The sequence below is a fragment of the Protomyctophum parallelum genome (assembly GCF_964188405.1).
Source record: "Protomyctophum parallelum genome assembly, chromosome: 19".
NCBI lineage: Eukaryota > Metazoa > Chordata > Actinopteri > Myctophiformes > Myctophidae > Protomyctophum > Protomyctophum parallelum.
Window position 1 is genome coordinate 21,881,727 of NC_139717.1, and position 18,895 is coordinate 21,900,621.

At 46.3% G+C, this 18,895-nt stretch overlaps 1 protein-coding gene across 1 annotated transcript in view; it reads right to left on the reverse strand.

Moving 5' to 3' along the window:
• The window catches only part of LOC310876853 (myelin transcription factor 1-like protein), a gene marked incomplete at both ends in the record, with an annotated part of 95,145 nt that overhangs the window by 13,663 nt on the left and 62,587 nt on the right, over window positions 1–18,895 (reverse strand). The window contains 10 exons of the mRNA XM_083790505.1: window positions 3,347–3,469; window positions 4,629–4,691; window positions 5,103–5,171; window positions 6,730–6,924; window positions 8,485–8,615; window positions 9,774–10,028; window positions 11,109–11,171; window positions 12,143–12,318; window positions 14,508–14,609; window positions 17,351–17,667. Coding sequence (XP_083646631.1) covers window positions 3,347–3,469; window positions 4,629–4,691; window positions 5,103–5,171; window positions 6,730–6,924; window positions 8,485–8,615; window positions 9,774–10,028; window positions 11,109–11,171; window positions 12,143–12,318; window positions 14,508–14,609; window positions 17,351–17,667 — 1,494 coding nt within the window. The remainder of the gene's footprint in view (window positions 1–3,346; window positions 3,470–4,628; window positions 4,692–5,102; window positions 5,172–6,729; window positions 6,925–8,484; window positions 8,616–9,773; window positions 10,029–11,108; window positions 11,172–12,142; window positions 12,319–14,507; window positions 14,610–17,350; window positions 17,668–18,895) is intronic.

The following is an 18,895-nucleotide window of genomic DNA, read 5'->3' on the forward strand; positions in this document are numbered from 1 at the left end:
ACAAGCGGCTCTCTTTTTAGCACGCAGGGAGGTTTCCTGTAAACCCTGGCTGAGGTGCTCGTTACCTCAGTGGGCTAAAGACTTCCTCGATACTCCTGACTCACAATCTGCAAGCCTTCAGAGGTCTGCTTCCCAGCCTGCACTCCAGCCTGTCAGTGCCCAGCCTGAGCCCCAGTCTATCAGACTAGGGTTTGTAGGTCTCCAGCCTGTCGGTCCTGAAACTGCCCCTGTTGAACCTGTGTTCCCCGAGCCAGTCTATGCGGAGACCTCTTCAGCTCCAGGTCCGTACATTGGGTCTCGTTTGGCCAGCGTCAGGGGGAACCGGGCAAGGGGGCGTCGTCGCCACCACAAACGCTCCCAACTGCCCAGCATCCAGGAGCCCCTGCTTCCCAGTGACGGTGAGCCTCCACTGTCGACCAGCGACGGCGAGGCTCTACTGCGGCCCAACGACGGAAGTGGCGAGGCCCCACTGCTGCCCAGCCATGTTGAGGCTCCCCTGCTGTCCACCTGCGGTGACGGCGAATCTCCGCACTTGTTCAGCGACGGTGGGCCTCAACTGCGGCTCAGCGAGAAGTGTGCACAACCGCCCGGCGAGCAGTGTGCACACCCACCCGGCGACCTGCATGCACCTCTCCAGCTGTCCAGTAACAGTGGTGGCGGGCCTCCGCTGCTACTACCCAGCTATGCCGAGGTGCTTCTGTGTCCGAGCGACACCCTGTCTGTTTCTGAGTCGGCTGCACCTGCCGACACCACGTCAAGACCTGGGTCGGTGGCCCCCGCCGACATCATGCCCGTATCTGCGTCGGCGGCCCCTGTCGGCATCATGTCTGTTCCTGTGTCGGTGGCCCCCACCGACATGTCTGTTCCTGCATTGGTGGCCCCCACCGACATGTCTGTTCCTGCGTCGGTGGTCCCCACCGACATGTCTGTTCCTGTGTCGGTGGCCCCCACCGACATGTCTGTTCCTGCATTGGTGGCCCCCACCGACATGTCTGTTCCTGCGTCGGTGGCCCCCACCGACATGTCTGTTCCTGCGTCGGTGGCCCCCACCGACATGTCTGTTCCTGCGTCGGTGGCCCCCACCGACATGTCTGTTCCTGCGTCGGTGGCCCCCACCGACATGTCTGTTCCTGCGTCGGTGGCCCCCACCGACATGTCTGTTCCTGCGTCGGTGGCCCCCACCGACATGTCTGTTCCTGCGTCGGTGGCCCCCACCGACATGTCTGTTCCTGCGTCGGTGGCCCCCACCGACATGTCTGTTCCTGCGTCGGTGGCCCCCGCCGACATGTCTGTTCCTGCGTCGGTGGCCCCCACCGACATGTCTGTTCCTGCGTCGGTGGCCCCCACCGACATGTCTGTTCCTGTGTCGGTGGCCCCCGCCGACATGTCTGTTTCTGCGTCGGTGGCCCCCACCGACATGTCTGTTCCTGCCTCGGCTGTCCCCGCCGACGTCCCACCTGAACCCTTTTCTGCCATCCCCAATGTACTGCCTTTGTCAGCTCTCCCTTCGGACACCCCTTGCAAACTTCAAGAACTGTCTGTTTTCACTGCCATTGTTGAGGAGGCCCTCTTGCTGCCGGACCCCGGGCCTGACCTCCAGCGGTCAGAACCTGGGCCTGCACTACAGCGGCAAGACCTCGAGCCTGCACTCCAGTCTCACTGTTCTCAGGTGCCCCAGTCCATGCACTGTCACTGTCTGTGTCCCCTCTCCAAATCTAGCTCCGTCCCCAGCCATGTCTGCAGCCCCGTCCCCAGCCCTGTTTGTAGCCCCGTCCCTAGCTCTGCCCCTAGCCCTCCTAGTCCTCCTGTTTCCCAGCCTAGATCCCTGGCCCCACCTACCAGCCCGTTAGTCCTTCTCCCTTTCTGTCTGTCCGCCTGTCTCCCTGTATGTTTGTCTGCTAGTGTGTATGCCAATATGTTTGTCCGTCTGTCTACTCCCCATTCCTCCTGTCGCCCCTCTGACCCCTTTACCCGCCTATTGTGTCAAACCTCATGTCTGTCTGCCTGCCTGCTTGTCTGTCAGTTAATATGTCTGTCTTTTGGTTTGTCCCACCTTCTGTCTGTCTGCTTGTCTGTGTGTTTGCCCGCCTGCTTGTCTGTGTGATTTCCCTCTGTAGTCTTTTCTGTGTTTTTGACTGTTTTTGCCCTGCCTAGTCCAGTCAGTGGTTCGCCCTGTGCCCAGATTGTTTTTGTAGCCCCTGGTCCTTTGCCCCAGTGTCCCTCCACCAGACCCCCACCACCAACCCTTGTTTGGTGGTCCCTGTTGGACGTCTTGGAGCCGTCCGTTGGGGGGGAGGTACTGTCACGATCCGCTCCTCGGACCGTGAACTTTGACTGTCCTTATTTAGAGTTTGGACTATAATATGTATTTCTGTCATGTATATGTATTTGCTCTTGTATTCCTGTCTGTTTCTCGTTGGTTTTGGTTTTCTGTTACTCTGTTGTTGCCTTAGTTTTGTGTATCTTATTTTGTAGTATTGTTCCTAGTGTTTCCTGTCTTCCTTGTTACTGTTAGTTACCTTGTCTATCCTACCGTGTTACTTGTCAGTGTTTCCACCTGTGTCCTTTTAGTCCCCTAGCCTATCCTGTGTTTGATTGTATTTTGAGTTCACCTGTGTCCTGTTACCCCTGTCTATTTAAGCCCTTTGTTTGCAGAGTGTCCTTGTTGGTCCATAGACCTCTGTCAAGTGAGTGTACATGTTTTTGCTGTGCTGTTATTTTGCCCTATCTTGGTTTATTGAAATAAACACTTTGAAGATAGTCTGCTTTGCATCCTGTTGCCTGCTTTTGGGTCCACCCGTAATGCATTCCTGACACCTATAACCCTAACCCTAACCTTAACCTCAATAAAACTATACCTAAACCTAACCCTAACCTTAACCTCAGTAAACTTAACTGTCCTGGGGGCGTGGTTATAAGCACAACCCGTGTAGGAATTAGAATGTAGCAATTCAGATACATCCCCATACCTTGACGGCTCAGCACCCTTACTGCTGTTTACCTGATTGGCTCAGCACCCTGACTGCTCTCACCTGATTGGTTCAGTATCCTGACTGCTCTCACCTGATTGGTTCAGTATCCTGACTGCTCTCACCTGATTGGTTCAGTATCCTGACTGCTCTCAACTGATTGGCTCAGTCCCCCGACTGCTCTCACCTGATTGGTTCAGTACCCTGACTGCTCTCACCTGATTGGTTCAGTATCCATGACTGCTCTCACCTGATTGGCTCAGTATCCATGACTGCTCTCACCTGATTGGCTCAGTCTCATTGACTGCTCTCACCTGATTGGCTCAGTATCCTTGACTGCTCTCACCTGATTGGTTCAGTATCCTGACTGCTCTCACCTGATTGGCTCCTGGTCGTCTTTGTCTTCTTTGCTGTGTAATATTTTTATCCCACTCTTCTTAGCTCGTGGACAGCCTGACAGACTGCAGGACGATAAGATAAGACACAACAGTGTATTAGGCCTGACAGACTGCAGGACGATAAGACACAACAGTGTATTAGGCCTGACAGACTGCAGGGCGATAAGACACAACAGTGTATTAGGCCTGACAGACTGCAGGGCGATAAGACACAACAGTGTATTAGGCCTGACAGACTGCAGGGCGATAAGACACAACAGTGTATTAGGCCTGACGTCGACATTTTTTAAATTGTCTTGTAAATCCTGACAGTTTTCTGTTTCTGTATCAGTGGTGCTCAATATTTCATGTCAAGGACCCCAAAGATGATATGCAATTGGGCCACCGAGCCCCATCTGAGAAATATTCCAGGAACCTCTCAGAAGCAAAGATTTTAGTTAAAAACGTTCACTCTGAAAGAATGTATGTTCAAAGATTTGTGCCGCATTTTCTGGATTTTTCAAAAATAGCAGACCTACAAGCTCGTATGGCACTCGGTGCCGCGCTGTGAGCTTGTAGATCTGCTCTTTTTCAATAGCTAAATTATAACATAATGCTTAAAACACCAAAAGGGGTTCCCGCCCAGAATGGGTTAAGCCATTTACACCTGAGGCCAGATTCTACAAAATGTGACAGTTTTGAAGAAAAACCTGTTTCTATGTCAGTGCTTCTCACACTATTTCATGTCACGGACCCCCAAAAAGTATATGTAATTGGCCGCTGACCCCCATTTGAAAATATGTTGTTCTAGGGACCGCCCCAGAAGCAAATTCGTTGCGCCAGTACAATTTTTCAAAAATAGCAGTGCTATTTTTCAACAGCTAAAGTTTAAAATAATGGTTAAGGGGGTTGAATATAAGGTGATACGGATGCGTCCTCAGGTCTAAATGGGTTAATATCCATGAAATATATACACTGGTACAATACGGTGTGTGTGTGTGTGTGTGTGTGGTGTGTGTGTGTGCGTGCATGCGTGAGTGCGTGCGTGCGTGCGTGCGGCTCACGTGTGACTCTGACATTAAGTTTAGTAAAAATAAAAAATGCACACAGGTCCTCCTGTCTGTCTTGAAGGTCTGTAAGCGTCACTGCTGTGACGGATCTGGAGACACAGCTGATGATGATCAGTCAATCCCAAGCCCAGGCCTTCGATGACGTGATGCTGTGTGCGTGCGCGTGCGTGTGCGCGTGCACGTGTGCGTGTGCATGTGATGTGTGTGTGTACCTCCTGTGTGAGGCGTAGTTCCCAGTTATGTGTCCAGATCCGTCGCAGCCTGGCGTAGGACACCTGCGACAGACAGACAGACAGACAGACAGACAGACAGACAGACAGACAGACAGACAGACAGACAGACAGACAGACAGACAGACAGACAGACAGACAGACAGACAGACAGACGGGTCCAGTGAAGCCGGCCTATCGTGAGTATAGGGTTGTCCCGATCGGGCGATCGGAAATCAGGAGGCAGATCGCGTAATTTTCACAAACGCGATCGGGACATCCCTACCGTATCAATATTATATCCATATCCATGATATTAGATTGGATATTGTCTGTGATTTGGGATATTATACTTTTGTGATATGATATATGGCATATAAGCGTGTTCTATAAAATATAAAAGTTTTGATCGGGGGAGAAAAACAATCTGTATCTCGGCAGATGCTCAAAATCAAAATGATGCCGGTGAAGACTCACCTGAGGTCTTGTGAGTTGGGAGTCATCATTCCTCTCATGCTCTTATCAGCTAGCTGACAGCTGGGCAGACTGCAAGACACGACAACACACGACAGCTATCAGCTAGCCCAGTGGTTTTCAATCATTTTCACATCAAGTTCCACTATATATTCGGCATTTGATCCACGGACCACCGTTTGATGAGATGCAGCCTCTCAGGCCCAAAATGTAGAATATTTTGTTGTCGTTGGGGGGGGGGGGGGGGGGGGGGGTGCTGCGGCCACAATGTAAACAATGGGAGCGGGTCGGGGCCGAGAAAGGCCCTCATCCCTGGAGCTGAAGGCAAAGTGGGCCATCTGCTCTGCACGCCACCATCAGTGTCTAGTCTCCATGGGGGGGTTCTCTCTCCTATTCATATTGTATGCTTGCTAAATGAGTCTAATCGCCAACATAATCGTTTGCAAACAACATTTGCTTGCTCCATATTGGTGTGATCTGTCCTTTTATTGAACTGGACAGACTGGGAGGTAAGGCAAAAGACAGCTGGACAGTTTGGGAGTTAAGACAAAAGACAACTGGACAGACTGGGACACAAGACAACTGGACAGACTGTCTGGGACACAAGACAACTGGACAGACTGTCTGGGACACAAGACAACTGGACAGACTGGGACACAAGACAACTGAACAGACTGGGAGGTAAGGCAAAAGACAGCTGGACAGTTTTGGAGTTAAGACAAAAGACAACTGGACAGACTGGGACACAAGACAACTGGACAGACTGTCTGGGACACAAGACAACTGGACAGACTGGGACACAAGAAAACTGGACAGACTGGGACACAAGACAACTGGACAGACTGGGACACAAGACAACTGGACAGACTGTCTGGGACACAAGACAAAAGACAACTGGACAGACTGGGAGGTAAGACAAAAGACAAGACAACTGGACAGACTGCTGACACAAGACAGATGAGCATCATTCACAGTAATCATTTCAGAGCAGTGGTTCTCAGCGTCTTCTGGACCGGGGGGGGGGGGGGGGGGCACTGTCAGTGTCCACGGCCCACTAGGGGTGGGACGATTTAGACTTGTCTGCCTTTGCAATGCATATTGCCCCCAGGCAGATCGCCACCAGGGGGCGCCAAAAGGCCATGACCGCCATTATATATAATTTATTTTATTTTTATTTTTATGTATAAAAAAAATGAAAAAAAAGGACATCATAAAAAATAAGTTAAATAAGTCCTTGGTGATGGATGAGTTAAGTCTGGCCCCTCCCGATTGTGGGAGGACTTCACGGCCGGAACTATGACGGCCAACCAGATTCGTCTGGATCCGGGCTATAACCAACCACAGCGCAGTATTCAGATATGGGGCGGGACATCGCAGAAAAAAACAAGACTAATATCCACGCAATATTATCCACGCAGTGATATTAGTATCGCTATACGCGAGGCTAGCGACGATTCACTTACTTCCCCATTCGATACAATGTCGATATCTAGGGTGCCGATTCACTTTATAGTGCCATTCTCCACTCATCCATCCATCCATCCATCCATCCATCCATCCATCCATTCATCCATCCATACATCCATCCATCCATCCATCCATCCATCCATCCATCCATCCATCCACTTACGTGATCATTTCCTTCTTGGCCTCCTTACAGGAGGAGAACTTGTGTTTGGGGGAGTGCAGAGCTCCCCCTCCTGGCTGTTTGGGGGAGTGCAGGGGGAGGTCTCCCGGGTACCTCTGTTCATCCAGGAGATCGTGGAAAGGATCCAAGTCGCCGCCCTGTTGGAGGGAGGAGAGATATATCACAGGGGGGCAAAAGCTTGTAGTTTTTTCAATAGCTAAAGTATAACATAATGCTTAAAAACACCAAAAGGGGTTCCCATCCTGAATGGGTTAAAAATATTCCTTAAAAAAAAAAAAAGGAAATGGAGCTGGGAACTTCTCCTTTGGTACACTCAACCCTGGGACATGTGAGAACGGCCCAGTGAAGAAAAAAAAGAAAAAAAGTTCACTGTGGGTGTATGGGATTTGTCTCTATCACACTATCACTAAACACGGTGAAATTCACCCGAACACCTGCCTGTAGAAAATAAATCACACCCATGTGAACTGAGTGGTGCAACTCCCCTCTCCCCCCCTCCTCTCTCTCTCTCTCTCTCTCTCTCTCTCTCTCTCTCATTAGCAGGCAACAGTGCAGCACTATCTCTCTCTGTTTCTGGCACAACAGCGCCCCTACTGGTACTCATTAAAGTCACATAGGTTAAGGTCACATAGGTTAAACAACACATGGGTTAACCAACACGGACATTGCTGTTCTTTGGAGTGATTGCACCACTCAAAAACAGGGATGTTGGCAGAGAAACAAACCTACCTTCTATGATGTCACTGAGCATCATGAAGATACTGAAAGACCCGCCCACCTCAGACATCAGCAACACTATGATGTCACTGAGCATCATGAAGGTACTGAAATACCCGCCCACCTCAGACATCAGCAACATTATGTCACTGAGCATCATGAAGGCACTGAAAGACCCGCCCACCTCAGACATCAGCAACATTATGATGTCACTGAGCATCATGAAGGCACTGAAAGACCCACCCACCTCAGACATCAGCAACACTATGATGTCACTGAGCATCATGAAGGTACTGAAATACCCGCCCACCTCAGACATCAGCAACATTATGATGTCACTGAGCATCATGAAGGTACTGAAAGACCCACCCACCTCAAGCAACATTATGAAAATTACAAAAATGTAATCGTCCGAGTGAAAATCACCCACGTTTACTGTTCTAGGGGGTTAGGTGTAGTGACTCTGTCCATGGTGCTGAACGGACAGCTCCCTATTGTTGTGTAGTGACTCTGTCCATGGTGCTGAACGGACAGCTCCCTATTGTTGTGTAGTGACTCTGTCCATGGTGCTGAACGGACAGCTCCTTATTCTGTTGTGTAGTGACTCTGTCCATGGTGCTGAACGGACAGCTCCTTATTATGTTGTGTATTGGCTCTGTCCATGGTGCTGAACGGACAGCTCCTTATTATGTTGTGTATTGGCTCTGTCCATGGTGCTGAACGGACAGCTCCTTATTCTGTTGTGTATTGACTCTGTCCATGGTGCTGAACGGACAGCTCCTTATTCTGTTGTGTATTGACTCTGTCCATGGTGCTGAACGGACATCTCCCTATTCTCCATGGTGCTGAACGGACAGCTCCTTATTATGTTGTGTAGTGACTCTGTCCATGGTGCTGAATGGACAGCTCCCTATTTTGTTAATATGTAGTATGTAGTGACAAAGAAGTGCATTTGCTGTGTTCTGCCACAGGGTGGCACTGTAATCCTGTCAGCCATGAGGTGGTGTAGCCTCAGCTCACCTCACACTCTCATTAGCATTATTGGCTGCATGCATGTGGTGTGGTGGCGGTGGAGCATGCTGATTGGCTCTGTAGAGGGTCACATGGTCTGATGGAATGCTTAAGAGGATCATAGCAGCCCGGCATGCATGCTAAACAGTGGTGGGAAAGCAACAGAGCGGCCGCAAGCAAGCCAGAATGATTCCTCTGGTTTAAAACGACTTCAGTTTGGTCTTAATCTTTTCCTTTCTTTTGGTACTAAAGTACATATTTGTGACATATTTTTGTGACATATTATTTGTATTTTTCCAGTTTTTCATGTGTCTATGAGGTGACAGTACTTCATTAGACACCCTGGAGTCGTTTTTATGTGCAATGATGTATTCCCTTTGTATTTAGGGCTTCTTCCTGGAGGCTGAACCCTTGACAGTCAAACATGCCAATGAAATAAACAGTAATATAACTAGAAATGCACTCTGTCGAGTGCCTACTTGCTTGTTGCACACTAGTAGGCCATAATTGGCCTACTAGTGCGCAAGCAGAGCGTGCCAGTACTGTCGACCGCTCCAAACTGTCAAATCTCAGCTTCTCTGTGAAGGAACGTTTGAAATATTGAATTATTAGGTTTAGCTATTTGCGACCTACTTTATGCAAATAAAAAAAGTAGTATTATGAAGTATGGTACAAGTTTCTATCTATACAAGAAATACAGTTTTATCGATTTAGAATTATTCTGGATCCCTTTTTAGTTTTTCAAAGACAAATAAATCATCGATATCCGAAAAGGTATATGAACTGAAATAAAATATGTTATCATGTATACAGTATAATTATTTATTAGGACCCAATGCCAGAGTGTAATTGGTTTTCGATGGTGACGTAATGACGATATGGAGGATTAAAGGTAATGCTCCTATTCATACATGTATGTAATCTGGCACCACTGCCATATCAGGCACAAGTAGTCATTACGTAATTTGCTGGGACGGTGCATACACATCGAATATCGTCCTGGGCAAAACTAGTACCTGCTCTCTCTGCTTGCGTAAGTAAGTGTGTTTATGAGGTACTTCATTAGACACCAATATAATATAGTGACATCACATTATCATTTAAAGATAAAAGGTGGGGTTGGCGAAAGGGTCTTTCTCCCCGTGTCCCCTAGGGTAGGTACCCTCACAAAAAACATGGCGTAATCCTGGTCTCTATACTGCCTCCCCCTGGCCAGCCACGTCATGTTCTCATCAGCTATAGCTCAGTTTTGAGTCGAGGAAAACAACACTGCAGTGTGTGTATGCCGTTCCCTTCACCTCTTTGATCTTGGTGTAGTCGACGGGGTGCAGTTCCCAGGGGTCCGCCGCCGCCTCCAGGGCGGCGCCATAGCAGCTGCGGCTGCCCAGCAGGGCCTGGCGCCGCTGGGGCGACATGGGTGTCAGCGGGGTCAGCACCGTGGCGGCGGTGGCCGTCCCGCTGCCCTCGGGACCCCCGCCGGGGGTCCCGCCCAGCGACGGCTCCATCAGCACCGTCCCGCTGCTGCTGTGGTCCTCCATGTCCACATCTGGACTCTGGAGAGAGAGAGAGGTGGGGGGGGGGGGGAGGGAGACAGAGAGAGGGGGAGGGGGATAGGGGGGGGGGGAGAGAGAGAGAGAGCGAGAGAGAGAGAGTCAGTCAGACAGACAGACAGACTGCAGCCAGGTTGGGGACTGCCCATAAGTCGGACCTGCCTGGCCGGTTAAAACTCACCCGTGGCTTCCTGTGAGGTTATATTTCGGGTTGGGGTTTGGGTAGGGCAGGGCAGGGGTATAGGCAACCTTTATCATCAAAAGAGACACTTTTGGACCAAAACATTATTGCAATTCCATTTGGAGCCGCAAAATATGTTTGCTTCAATAAAGCAAACTTAGATTTTTGTTGTGGTTTTTATGGTCTTTCAATATTACATTGTATTGTTTGCTGATTTCTCAAAGCAAATCAAGTATACCAGTAAGCCAGCAGCATTGGTGGTGAAAACAAATAAAGATGTCTTAGCATACATACATGCTTCATTTCCCTTCATTACACATGTGTTTCTTATTTGTATCTTTGTGTTGATAAGAGATTATAGTCACCAATGTTCACCTTTTTTAAATGTACAAATATTATTAAAAAACATAATAATATAATAGTAATAGGTAGTTAAACTAGTTGCCTAGTTTAGTAAACTAGGCAACTAGTCAACTAGTAAAATCACACCTGTGTGAACTGAGTGGTGCAACTCCCCTCTCCCCCTCTCTCCCTCTCTCTCTCTCTCTCTCTCTCTCTCTCTCTCTCTCTCTCTCTCTCGCTGTAATTAGCAGGCAACAGTGCAGCACTATATCTCTCTCTCTCTGTTTCTGGCACAACAGCGCCACTTTTGCTCCTACTGGTACTCATAGTCACATAGGTGAAGACGGACATTGCTGTTCCTTGGAGTGAATAAAAAAAAAAGATCAGTAGAAGTGAAAGCCCTAGTAGGGTGTCGGACTCATGACTGTAGGACTGTCGGTCCAAACGCCCCAGCGTGTAGAGTCAGCAGAGTATACAGTAGCTCTGGGTGTACCAGAGGCAGACAGAATGGGTCAGTGCTCTAGGTGTTTGTTCGTGGTCGACAGAACACGTTCATTCACGGGTGTTTGTTCAGCCGGGAAGGAGGGAGGAGAGGCTATTAAACTGTTCACCTCCACATGGAACTAAAAATAGCCAGAGTCACGAAACACAGAGAATCAGAGCAAAACCAAGGACAGAGAGAGAGACAGAGAGAGAGACAGAGAGAGAGACAGAGAGAGAGAGAGAGAGAGAGATAGTGTGTGTGTGTGTGTGTGTGTGTGTGTGTGTGTGTGTGTGTGTGTGTGTGTGTGTGTGTGTGTGCGCACGTGCATGGGTGTGTCGCGTGTGCGCCATGCGTGAGTGCACACCTGTGTTGATTTTTTTTTATATATATATATATTTATTTATTCAGGGAGGTGTACAAAGTTAGTTTCACATCGTCATTGTTGTTGGTGACATTCCCCGCCCTTTTTCTTTTTTTTTTTTAGTGCAACCCTTCCCCTTGGGCTGGGCAGAGTGACCAAGAGTGGTCACACTTGCTTGCTCAGCTGTGTTGATTTTGACAGCAAATTTTGATTTTAGTTTTAGCCATAGTCTTTTCAATAGTTTTCATTTACTTTTAGTCACATTTTAGTCACCTAGAACATTTTAACGTTAGTCCAGTTTTAGTCGACTTAAATGTATTTCGGCGGGCCTAATTGATGGCAGATTTTACACATCAGAAAATAGCCGATCAATAGCCGATCACAATGCGCCACAGCATTGCAACCAAGTGTAAAATGGCTCGTGTCTTTTGCTTGTACTGGATCTCTTGTCCACTAGTCGATTCCTAACATTTTAGTCTCTACTGATGACAAAAAATGTGAATATATTTAGTCTTATAGTTTTAGTCATCATAGCTTTAGTTTCCATTTAGTTTGACGAAATCAACCGTGGGTGCACATGTGCCGTGCGTTGCGTCGCTGTGCACGTACAGTGGGGAACAGTCCGTTTGTTCCTCCGGGTCAAATTGGGCCCTCTAGGTTTCCCTGGGTACCTCTGGGTAACTCTTCTCAGCCACACCCCTACCTAGTCCAACCCCCCAGATTCTTAGCCACACCCCTGGATTATTTACCTGCAGCGCGTGCGGCAGCTCTCGGCATCGCGTGGACAGGTTGAGGATGGCGGTGGCGGCCATGTGTGCCTCCATGTCTCCGTGGCTGAAGTCGAAGCTGCTCTTGCTGCAGGTGCTGCTGGCGCTGCTGTCGGCTCCTCCTCCTCCTCTTCCCCCTCCTCCTCCGTGACCTCCACCTATAGGGGTGTAGCGCAGTGATGATTTTGACAGGATTTTTTTGTTTAAGTCATAGTCTCTTGAATAGCTATATTTTTCATTTAGTTTTAGTCCCCCTATCAGTGACCTGGGATGTTAGTCTAGCTTTAGTCGACTAAATGCCATAATATTTTAGTCGACTAAATCTACAGTTGATTTAGTGGACTGAAATGTATTTTGATGGGCCTTGATGCTGTCGAAATGACTGATTTTACACGATCTACATGCTCGTAGATCGGCTATTTACAGCATGCAACTAAGTGTAAAATGACTTGTGTCTTTTACTTATATTGGCGTTTTAGTCTACTATTTATTTGTTGACAAAATTGTCTATATATTTACTCTTAGTTTTAGTCATCATAGTTTGGTTTTCATTTATTTTCCATTTAGTTTTCGTCAGTAAAAATCAACAGTGTAACAATATTGTAACTGCATCGAAAAATCCATTAAAATGTCAAGAATCGAAGTAGGTCTATATATCGAAATGTAAACCCCAATCATTGACATTGTATCGTATCGTATCGTTTCTCAATGCAAATAATCAATATCGAATTGTTTTGCAATGCAAATAATTAGGGCTGGAACTCGATTAAAATATATATAATTAATCTGAGGCATGGTAATTCATTAATCGAAATTAATCACATTTTAATTGCATATCAATATTTGACCTGAGAAGTGTTTTTTTTTTCTTTTCTTGCCAAATATGTTTATAAACATCCCCAACCCCCCCAACCACCTGTTCTTGCCAACTACGTTTATAAGCATAGACATATGTTTAATCCATATATGAACGCGTGGTCGCTATGTTTACCTTTTAGCATTGCTCCGGCTAGCATAGCCCTCCTCCTTCACCAATCGCAATGTTTTTTTTAAATCCGATTTTCAAAGCTCCGTATCTCCAAAGGTCAGAGAGCTGTCCATGGTGAGCCGGCGAGCAACCCCCGGCGATCGTAAATCATTTCTGATTTTGTATCGCATCGCAAATGTAGCTGGTTGTTCTGCTAGCTAAAGGCTGTGGGGCTGTGTTGTATTGAGTCGTTCCACTTCCGGAAGCTGAACCCTTGACAGTCAAACGTGCCAATGAAAACAAACTGTAATATAGTGACATCACATTATCAGCCCCTTCCCCTAACCCCTCCCCCTTAATCATACAACTACAGCTGTGGGTGGAGCTTCAGTTCAGGTGGATCACCATCCATCACCACTCACCAGGCAAACCACGCATACTTAATGAACTGGTGGATGTGTCCACATAAAAACGTCATTTTAACAAATACTGTACACTTTATAAAAAAAAAGTCTTCATCCTTATATAAGAATAAGACCTGATGATCATGTTTTAGGGTGGAAAGAAATCATGGCACTCCATCTTTAATCGAAATGAGTCAGTCCCAGCCGTACCATTAATCAATTGTATCAATACTAAGCGCTTTATATATATATCGCAATCTTAAGAAGAAAAAAGACAAAAGAAATTAATCGTTCCACCCCTACCTCCATCTGTTATGTAGTGTTATGTTTATTTACCGTATTTGGCATGGACATCACAATCACAACAATGGGCTCTGTGCACACACGCCATTTTGGAAAGAACCGCTTTAATTCCCTACTTCCTTCACAGGTGTTACCAGTGATACTAATGAAGGCTCTTTTCCATTCTGGTCAAACAGAGTCGGGGTGCTGCTATTGTGCATGTGGGCTCACTGGAAAACACCAGTGTCCTTGAGGTGTGTAACTCTGAGAGTGTATGGCCTCCACCCATCCCTCCTCCTCCAACCAGTCCAGAAAACAGAGGTGAAACATGTTAACCCATTTTGGGTGGGAACCCCTATTGGTGTTTTAAACCTTATGTTATAATTTAGCTATTGAAAAATAGCAGATCTAATAGCAAGCTCATAGCACGCCACCGGGTGGCGCTTGTAGGTCTGTTATTATTAGAAAAATGTGCCGCAAATTTGGAATATATCTTTTTTTTCAGAACGAACATTTTTAATTCAAATCTTTGCTTCTTGGGGGTCCCTGGAACAACATTATTTTCAGATGGGAGTCGGAGGCCAATTACATATAATTTTCAGGATCCTTGACGACACCACTGATATAGAAACATTTTGTTTCTCGACCTCAAGCCTAAATGGGTTAAAACACCAACCTTCCCCGTGGCCTCCACCCATCCCTCCTCCTCCTCCTCCCAGGCTGCTGGGGGTGCTGCTGGGGGTGTAGCTGCTGGTGGTGCTGGAGGCAGGACTGGAGGTCTTACTGTAGCGCTTGGCTGTATGTTGGGACGCAGGGGAAAAAGAAAAGAACAACGACGTTGATTACATTTTACTTCTCTTCAACATAGCGGAAAAACTGCAGATCAATAATGCCATAACGTGTCTATTGATCGATCGGTCTGCCCGTCTGTCTGTTCGATTGTCTGTCTATCAATGTGTCGATCGATTGGCCTCTGTTGGCTTGTCTATTGTCGCAAAGATAATCAACTTCAAAATAAAAAAACGGTCGAAATGACCTCTCAGTCATGCTAGTGTTAAGACGAAGAATAGATGACAACCAGAAAGTGGAAGGACATGACGTCAGTAGAATACTGCTGTGGGAACGTGTGTGTCGAATTTGAATTTGGCGGGGCGGACGGTTCTCGGGTTACGTGGATTACACACATTTCCCAAGGCCAACAGCAAATGTTCTCTTATAGCGAGACGCACACCGCATACCTCAAAAGAAAGCTTGATTTGCCCACTGCAATTAAGAATAGATTTTTTTATTTTACCATCTTCCATTCTGGAGATATTTATATAGTTAGTTATATTTATGTAACACCTGCTTTTGTAGTAACATGCTCTTCTTCAACAGAAAGCCTAGTTTGGGACCTTTTTATGTCAGACGTTGACAGGCAGTTATAAAAATGAACACAGAAAATATCCTATACATACTATACACCGAATGAAAGCCCTGAATGTCTACGTTTATGAGGGAAAAGTACACATTGATTCCATCTACCCTTCGTCTGTAATTGGCTTTTGTATGAGCTAAAGAATGAGCATAGGGTCTGAGGGAACATATCGGGGCTACGTTACTACTGTTTTGTTTATTTTTCATGATGATGATGATGATGATGACCGATCCGGCAAACGCCAAGCGGGCAGATAAAACGATGCAAAGACGCGTTGTCTTTATTTATCCATCTAGAGGCTTTTTTATTTTATTTTTTTATTATTTATATTTATTATTTTAGTGTTGTGGGATGAATCGGGGCTGCTTGATCTATTGTCCGGGTGTGTACAAAGGTGATTGAAAGTAATCAATAAAAACATGCGCTAAACGTAGATAGCCGTGTCCCACATCGGACCGTTGGGATTCAAACCACGTAGAAAAACGATTCCCGCAATCAATGCGTTAAAGCAAAAGGATTTTTTTACATTTTTGACAATCCCATAATTAATTGCATTTTTATAGGATGTTAATGGTAGGGTCACAAGAAACCCCTATAAAAAAATTGCCCAATAGTGAACGCTGGTCAGCAAGTGGATTCATATGTATACAGTACTGTATATAGACAATATTTTAGGCCAATAAAAAAGACTATGTACCAAATGTCCGACTTTAAACAAAAGAAGCCTTGCCGGCTGCCGAACTATTAGATGTTATACCTTTATGTGCAATATTGACCTATGTCTGAAATAATGACGCGTCACTTCGCACCGCATTTCAAGCTCGAGGATCTGCTATACTTCTTTGCGTCTGTGTCACCTTATGGCTTTTATTCACTTTAACCATTATGTTTTAACTTTAGCTGTTGAAAAATAGCAGTTCTAAAACGGGTAGTCCCAATACTTGGTTCTGATTGGCTGGTTACCGTCACGTGACCGGTGTAAATTTCACAGATAACCCACACCTTCAATCACTTTATATCTTTCGCAGCTGATTCCGCATCTCTGTAGCTATTCTCCTGTCACATAGCCTACTTGCAGCAAAACAAGGAAGTGATGTGGCTCGCTCTGGTGGCGCAAAGCGTAGCTACTTTTGTGAATTTAATAGTTTTATTAGGTTAATATTGCTATATGTTTGTAACCGTTTTAGAAAACGGTTACGCCCCCAGCCATTGTAAAATATCCGGTAACCTGAGACCTCTCGTGGCTTATTGCTTTAATCTGCAAACTCATAATGTGGCGCAAATCATTGAATGTATATATACATTCTTTCACAGCGAACGTTTTTAACTCAAATATTTGCTTCTGGGGGGTCCCTGGAACTACATATTTTCAGATGGGGGTCCGCGACCAAATTCAGATAATTCTGGGGGTCCTTGACATGAAATAATTGGAAAACCACTGATATAGAAACATGATTTAGAACAGGGGTGGGTGACTTTGACGATTGAGAGGGCTACTAGATTTCCGCCTCAGCTATTTTTGCTACTATTTTAATTTAAATCCTGAATAATAGTTTTTGCAATTTTTGAATTGGAATCCTGAAAACTAACATTTTTGTTTAATTTCAAATGCCTTTAATTATAGTTCTGTTAACTTAATGAACTGAATACAAAGACATGGGTCGCCTGTTGCCCATGCATGATTTAGAACAGGGATGGGCAACTGGCGGCCCGGGGGCCTCAAGCGGCCAACAGGATAATATCAGAATATACAGAATATATTATTGATTTCAGCTGTTAGACCCACTTCAGTCTATAGCTTAATGACTATAGTATTCAAATGGTTTTGTCTTTTTTTATGTCCAATATGCATCTGTATTTAGTTCATAAAGTTAACATAACTGTAAGTAAAATGCATTTTAAATTAAATAAAAAGGCAACTTTTCAGGATTCCAATATAAAAATGACGAAAAATAACTAAATTGACACTCAATTGAAATATAGCAAAACAAATAGCTGATTTGTAGATCGGCATTTTTTTTGTTGCTATGACAGTAATATATAATGTGGCCCCTCTGGAGTGAATAATAGTGGCCCTCTCCATCGTCTGATTCAGAGGACATTCTGTAGAAAGTATATACCGTCGTATCCCTTGGGGGAGGTGTCTCGTGGGTGGTGGTGGTGGTTGTGGTGGTGGTGATGGTGGTGGGGGTGGTGGTGGGGGCCCCTGGCGGCCGACGGCGGGGGGCCTCCTCCTCCTCCTCTCTTGCCGTAGGCGTTGGAGGAGGCCTGGTGGTTGTGGCCTCCCCCGTGGCCGTGGTCGTACGGGGCATACTCGAAGCTGGTCTTGGAGTACTTCTCCAGCTCCTTGGCCAGGTTGGAGCGAGGCGTGGCCGTGGGGCCGCTGTTCTTGTAGCCGTACTGCGGGATCTCCAGCTGCTTGACGAAGCACATCGGCCTGCGGGAAGAAGAAGAACACTAGTGTTGCTTTCGTGGACTAAAACAAAGACGAAAAATGTCCGTCTTTTCACTGAGGAAAACTGAATGGAAACTAAATGAAAACTAAGCTATGGTGACTAAAACTGAGACTATAAATATACGTCAGCAAATAAAAACTAGACTAAAATGTTGGAAGTGGAAGTGACTAGTGGACAAGAGATCCAGTATAAGTCATTTTACAATTAGTTGTAGTTAATTAAAAACAGTCATTACGACGGCATTGTAGATTTAGTCGACTAAAATCTCACGATATTTAGTCGACTAAAACTAGACTAACTAAAACATTCTGGGTGACTTAAAATGTGACTAAAACTAAATGAAGTTGCATTCCAAAGACTATGACTGAAAATAAAATAGAAATCTGCTGCCAAAAACAACACTGCAGAAGAAGAAGCGTCACGCAAAACGACAGAGAAAAAAAAGAGAGAGGATTTGTGGGGCAGTAAAGGGGCACACCTTTATTGGTGATGCGCTGCTGGCCTTGGAAAGTAACTATCCTATACTATGAATGCGATTATGCGCCACGTCTCTGCATGCGTGCGTGTCTGCATGTGTGTACGGTTGTAATGCACGTAACTCGAGAACCGTTTGGCCCACTGACTTCACATTCGACACACGCGCTCCACACCCCCACAGGGAGTGCAGTGCCCGGCATCGAGTTGGGCGGACCCACGGTTCTCCAGGGAACACCACAAAAGGCTCTGCTCAGGCTCTGCCAGTGGGCCTAATCAGCCTAAGTCCCCTCACCTGTGCAAATTCCAGCCTATGCCTTGGCCAAGTGATTGCCATGGGAACCCCACACCTGACAATTGATTAGCCTACTTAACCAGTCCACTTGACAACGGGTATTATTAGGTTCCCAAGTTGCATCATTCTCAAGTAGGCCGGTAGCCGATGGGCACGTACAGGTCTAGTAGAAGAAAATGGCACACTCGTAGCCACGATGCATACATCTGTTCGTGACCGAGGCTAGGTTTTTTCATGTCATATGAAAGCAGGGCTTCAAATTGACATATTGGTTTGTTCAGTTTGACCCACCAGTTTTGGAGATATGGCTTATAGAATAATGTCTTGCAGAAAGTTGGCTTGGAAGGTTCACTGCTGTGGACTTCTAACATTACACCCAAGCATTTATTTCATATTTACATGTCGATTTCAGCTCTGACATTTGTTTCAGACATGCTGTA